The sequence below is a fragment of the Camelus dromedarius genome, chromosome 1, assembly GCF_036321535.1.
Source record: "Camelus dromedarius isolate mCamDro1 chromosome 1, mCamDro1.pat, whole genome shotgun sequence".
NCBI lineage: Eukaryota > Metazoa > Chordata > Mammalia > Artiodactyla > Camelidae > Camelus > Camelus dromedarius.
Window position 1 is genome coordinate 5,699,001 of NC_087436.1, and position 6,000 is coordinate 5,705,000.

The 6,000-nt window shown below is 38.4% G+C and overlaps 1 protein-coding gene across 5 annotated transcripts in view; it reads left to right on the plus strand.

The window, feature by feature from the left end:
* GRIA2 (glutamate ionotropic receptor AMPA type subunit 2) overlaps nt 1-6,000 on the plus strand; it is a 142,833-nt gene that overhangs the window by 130,793 nt on the left and 6,040 nt on the right. For all 5 annotated transcript variants that reach the window (XM_031463802.2, XM_031463768.2, XM_010994274.3 and 2 more), the window contains exon 13: nt 5,787-6,000. This exon is cut by the window's right edge and continues 34 nt beyond it. In XM_031463802.2, coding sequence (XP_031319662.1) covers nt 5,787-6,000 — 214 coding nt within the window. The remainder of the gene's footprint in view (nt 1-5,786) is intronic.

Below are 6,000 nucleotides of genomic sequence, written 5' to 3' on the forward strand. Positions count from 1 at the left end.
ACGCTCTCCTTTATCTTCAATTTTTCTTCTTCCTTTCCTTTAGCTGATAAATTTGTAAATGTATATATCTGTTTCCTTAGAGCCTCCTTTTCCCATTCTCACCACTTTCTCCCTCATTCTTTCAGCTCTGATTTCCTTTAGAACTTTGACAATTGCCTTCCTAAAAGAGTCACTTAATGCCATTCTGGGAAATTGAAATGCTTTTTGTGTGTGTTTTCATGCTTTGTAAAAACTGTACTATGTTTGAGACCACCGTGTAGATTCTTTTGTTACTTTTTCCTCCCTTAGTTTATGAAGTCCCAACGTTTTCTCGTATTTTCTCTTATTTTTCTAACCATTCTGTTCTTTCCTTCACAGACTTCTCTCCAGAACTGTGTACTAAGGTCACATGCTTCTCCCCTTCTCCAACTTGCTTTGTAATAGTTTCACAAACATAATTTTACAAACTTTTATGTTTAAATACTAGTCACATTTATTGTATACACAGTAAAGCAAACTATTGAAAGATGAAGCTTTCAAAGTCAATATTATTTTCCTTTATTCAGAGAGATATTGGGATGTGAAGACTTCTAATAATGCATGATACAGAAGGTGACAGGGAATACTCAGTTCAGCATATTAAGATTTCTTTGGTTCATTTTGACTACTGTGTGGTTTATGTTGGGGATTAGATCTCAGTGGAAGATGGACAACAGATGTGGTCTACCTGGCGGGGGTGGCTGGGAATTTTAGCACGAAACATTTAAATTCCAGTGGACACTAGTGGATTTTTAAAGTCTTGATCTCAAGTAAATGCCTGTAACTCAGAAACACAGACAAATTTGTGAGGGACTGCAGATTTGCAAACAGCAAGAATAACAGAATGAGACTTCTGTGGCATTCTTTTCCTGACCAAAGTCCTGGTTTCCGGGGACGGTTTGAATTTCTGCCAACATCTCTAATGAAGTGATGGGCCAGGCTGTGAGTTCCACAAGGCTAGACTCAGGCAACAGGGTGAAATCCTAAAAGGAAAGATGATTCTCTTTTATATTTAATACAATTTTTTACAGAATGTCAACCATGTGGACCAGAAAATATAGGTTAGTAATTGACATGCGACTCTTCTGTCTTCACATTTAAGAGGCTCTAGGTCAAGGTTTTCCACCCCCAGGTAGAATTACCTTCTTAGTTGTTATACTGCCTCAGACATGGTAATTTTCCTAGAAACAAAGGAGGTTTTCATGAAAAGTATCTCTATTCACGTTTCAAGTGAGAACGAGACATAAAGATTCTCACAACAGGGAGCGTGGCTCTAACGCTTTGCAAATTTACCCCCTGGTCTGAAGTCACATCGGCCACTTGGGCATCTCTGTTTGGAACCTTCGGACATCGTTTGTATTTGGAAATCATTTAGAACCCCCTTTCTAGGAAAAAAATATTCTGCTGACATTGTGAGAAGGTATTTTGGGGATTTTATTAGAAGTTAACGGGTCTGTAAGTTTTATTTTTTGGTTTTTTTTTTTTTTTTGACAGTGAACTGTGCTAAGAGCTAATAGAGTAAGCGGTGAGGAAAGTCTGCAAAGCACCACCTATGTTTTCTACTAATTCTTGGATAAATGTGTGTGTTTCATAAGGGTAATAGCCATTTCCTTTATGAAGTCACTTTTTCCTAACAGGAAGAAGGCTTATTTAGCTGGTAGAAAAAAATCAATGCCTGTGTTAATGTATATGAGGAAGAAACAAAACTCAATCAAAATGACTGTTGGCTTGTTTCACAGAAAAGGAAGCCATCTTTTTCTTTGATATAATTCTGTCAGATGTGTTTAGTTTATACAGAACTTTTCCCCAACAGTCCTAGACAATGGGCATATTTTCTAAGTAAACAATAAAATTATTTTCTGTGAACTGTTAGTCAAATTGCTATCAAACCATGGAAAGGAATTGGATAGCCATGTTAGGAGCTTTGACTCTGTAAGAAACACAGGCTAATCAGGGTCGTCCTGACCAAGCTATCACTTATCTCCTTCTAACAAGGCATCCTTTACCTCTTCATCAGGATGTGATGGCAGAAGCCATCCTGAGGAAATTTGCTTCTCCATATCACACCTCCTGAAACAGTGCTTTCCTTGACTTAATACGTAAACTTAGAAAGTACAGTGTTCCTTGGCTTAGCAGTGATCGACACTGAGATTTGTGGGGAGCTGGAAAGGGGAATCGCGAGGATCTCTGAGAAAGACTTCCAACTTTTACGTAAGGCCATCTTGGAAATGGAGGTTGGAAACCTTCGTTTTCCTTCTCCATCGCATTGTTCTCTTCTCTTGGGCCCAGAGTTTAGACCAGTATTGTGAATGACAGGACAGTGTGGGGTTTGCTTAAAAAGTCAGTGTGGTTTCCCTGTGTGCCCTCTTTTGTGCTGAAATACGCTACCATTTAGACATTGCTTACGAGGGTCGTGATCACCATCGCCTGGCGCTGAGTGTGGAAGTGCACACGGAGGGCCTAACCTAGTCCATTGGATCAGTATTTGACTTGCATTCTTCAGACAGTTGCTTACATTTTCTGGATGCTTTTGACGTAGAGTAATGTCTGTAACATGAATTGCTGAAATACAGAATTTTAATGGGAAGTGCTATTTCTATGCTTTACCTTAGTTGACAACATGGGACCTTATTAACCTGGAAAAAAAAATGGAGATTTTAGTCTTTTGTAAATATATTCTAAGAAATGATTGGTCAGGAGGCTGGAGTGGTTAGGAAGCCATGGTGTGCTTTCAGTGTACCAGACAGCCCATTAACTTATAAATTAGGCCAAACTAAGCATCGTCATGTAAACTGTCTTGGCAATAAAAATAGCTGTAATTTATCATTCAGGCTCTTGGATGGAAGCCTTGGGGAGAGCTTCACTTTGCCTTTGGATTGCTTTCCTGCTGGTTACTTTTTTGATTGCTGTGGTTTTGGAGAAGAACAGAGTTTCTGGGCATCACCTATTTAGCCATTAGTTCAGACTAGCAACTTGTGTGATGTTGTCAGTAGAAATTAAACACCGATCCCTTGAACTGTCTCTCAGTAAAAAAATGTAGTTAGATTTTTTTCCTCTTCTGTTTTGAAGGCAGCCAGAAAGTTTAAATCAATAAATTTCAGGTCCTAATGAATGATAGTTTCCCACATAACAGCATTGTTCTGTTCATGAATTACCTTATTTGCACAGCTTTGGGCAAATTTGTTCATACAAATATTCTTCAACAGATATGGTTACGAATGTATTTCGTTAACTTTGTTAAAGAAGTAAACAGTAAACTAACACCTGGGAGACAAATGAATTAACCCATTGAGGGGAAAACGTACATCTTTCAAAACTTCTGACGTATGAAAAGAATTACTTTCAGCTTTATGCAAATCAGCAATGTGTATTTTAAGATTTTAGATGATTTATAGGTTTTATTAATCCACAAATATATCATAAAATCCTGCCCAGTTAAAAAAGTGCCATCCTATAATATACGTGAAGCCTGATTATTAAAAGTAACTGATTTAACTCCATAAAACTTCATACCATGTATGTCTAGATCAACATATCAGAGCTTGCATATCTTCCAGATGACTCAAAACCACAAAGACAGGGAGGGAAGAGGTAATTCATTGAAAACCCTACATAGCTATGTGCATTTTTTCCCCTAGATTTCACATAAAAACCTTTACTCCTTAGAAGTAATAATCTATTCATACATTGAGAAATATCTTTAAACTAACTGGAAAGCATTTATGAATGAAACAGGAAGTTTCGCTTCACTTAGTGAAATTATCTTTGACAGGGTTCAAGTCATTCATTTATTTATTATTGTTTTTAATGGAGGTTCTGGGGATTGAACCCAGGACCTCATGCATACCAAGCACTGTACTCTACTGCTGAGTTATACTCTCCCCTTTGGATGATTTTATAAAATAATTGTGTAATTTCACTTGGAACTCTGTCATTCTAGGATGTTGTTCAAAACATTTTGATATCACTTGTTTTTATGGGTGTTCAAATCATGAAGGGACCTTGAAGTTTAATAAGATTGCTTGATACGTCATCAAACTCAGATACCGTAGCATCTTCCAATTTCATGGAGAACATGAGGGCAGGATATTGGAGGCTGAAACAGTAGAAATATCTTCTACAGGAGGCAAAGATGCAGATAAAGCAAATTCCAGAATATTCAATTAGAACATATTAATTAGGAACCTTTTATGTACAAGATAACGTGCTGAACGTTATGATCACGAAGATAAAATTTCCCCATTTGGGGTCCTGGTGGGGCTTTCACTCTTGTACATGTGCTTTCATGACAGAGAAGAAGGCTGATTCACTAGATAATGGAGTTTTAAGTCTGTAATCTCAAGAAGGGGGCATTGTTCAGAAATGGAAATAGGTTTAAGAGTGGTTTAGATACGTTATTAGATAATGGGAAAATTATTAACGAGTCAGCAACTGTTATAAATTTAAGGGTGAAGGTGCCTTTGGGGGAGGATGTCTGGGTCTTTTCAGAGCCCAGAAACCTGGGCTGGCGTGGCTCCTGGTCTGTCGTGGGAATGCAGCCCTGATTCACGTAGGGGCAGTGGAGACATGCAGCCATGGTCTGAGCACCTGTCCTGTTGGGTGCATCCTGAACCCCAGCGATGGAAGCAGACTCCATGCTTGCTTTACTCTTGACCCTGGAATGTAAGCACAGAGCTTTGACAGATACAAAGCTGCCTAGGGCAGCCTTTTAAGCCAATAAGGATTTCCATGATGTTTGCTTATAATGAATCGATTTATTCTTGCTTTTCCAAAACTAAAGATTATATATATTTAAAAAAATTTTGGAGTCAAAAACAAACCTACCAAAAGCCCCCAAGCCCCATAAACCTTAAAAGTAAGTAAGTTTTTAAGATCGTGTTTCCATTTCAAACCTTCTGTGTTCGGATCCCAAAAGGGATTATTCATGTCATCTTCCCAAGAGGGATGAGTCAGTGGAGAGAATTGTGAATAGAAAAATAAGCAGACACGCAAAAGCTATGACTTTTCAACTCTGCCCTCTGCTCTCCTTTTACTCTGAATGAAGGATTTAGTGACTCTCTCGGAGTCTCTCTTTGCTTTTGAGTCAGTTCATTTGTGAGATAAATATTTTCTCAATTTGTCCTTCCTTATTTCAAACATGTCACCCTGAAGAGTGTTTTCCTGTCAGTACATGTTGTAATACAGTGTTTCGGTGCTTAAACATTCAATAACAAAAAAAAATTCTGTTCAGTTAAAAGAAAATTGTAGTACTCAAAGGATATTTCTTTGAAAAATCAGTGTTACTCTAGAAGCATTTGAGTTGGTATCTACTAGAAGCTTCCAGCATTATCTCTTTACTCTCTAGATAACAGACATCGTATTAGGGTCTTACTATGTATACACCTGACCAGTTAACACAGACTCCCCGCTAGTCATTAATCAGGAGTGAAACAGTTAGGAGTCTAGCAGTGAAGGTGTCCTTTAGTTCATCTCTTAACTTGAATTATTCCTAGAGAGAGCAGAGTACATTTTTTAACTTATTTTGAAGCGTGACCATTTCAGATTGCTTCTTGGGTGCGCGATATTTTGTTTACTCTAAAATGTGCCCAAACCAAATGATGTACGAGGTCCTTATAAACACAAAGGAAAATGTTTCCAATATAATGAGAGAATCATTACTGGGGACACAGTATTAAAAGATGGAGAGTTTTCCCTGCCTGCCTTTGTGTTTTGTCAAAGATGTTGAGGGTCATCTCTGAACTCTGCCTCGCACCTGTCTTTTTCTGCAGAGATCTAAAATTGCAGTGTTTGATAAAATGTGGACGTATATGAGAAGCGCTGAGCCCTCCGTGTTTGTAAGGACCACCGCCGAGGGGGTGGCCAGAGTGCGGAAGTCCAAAGGGAAATATGCCTACTTACTGGAGTCCACCATGAACGAGTACATCGAGCAGAGGAAGCCTTGTGATACCATGAAAGTTGGTGGGAACCTGGATTCCAAAGGCT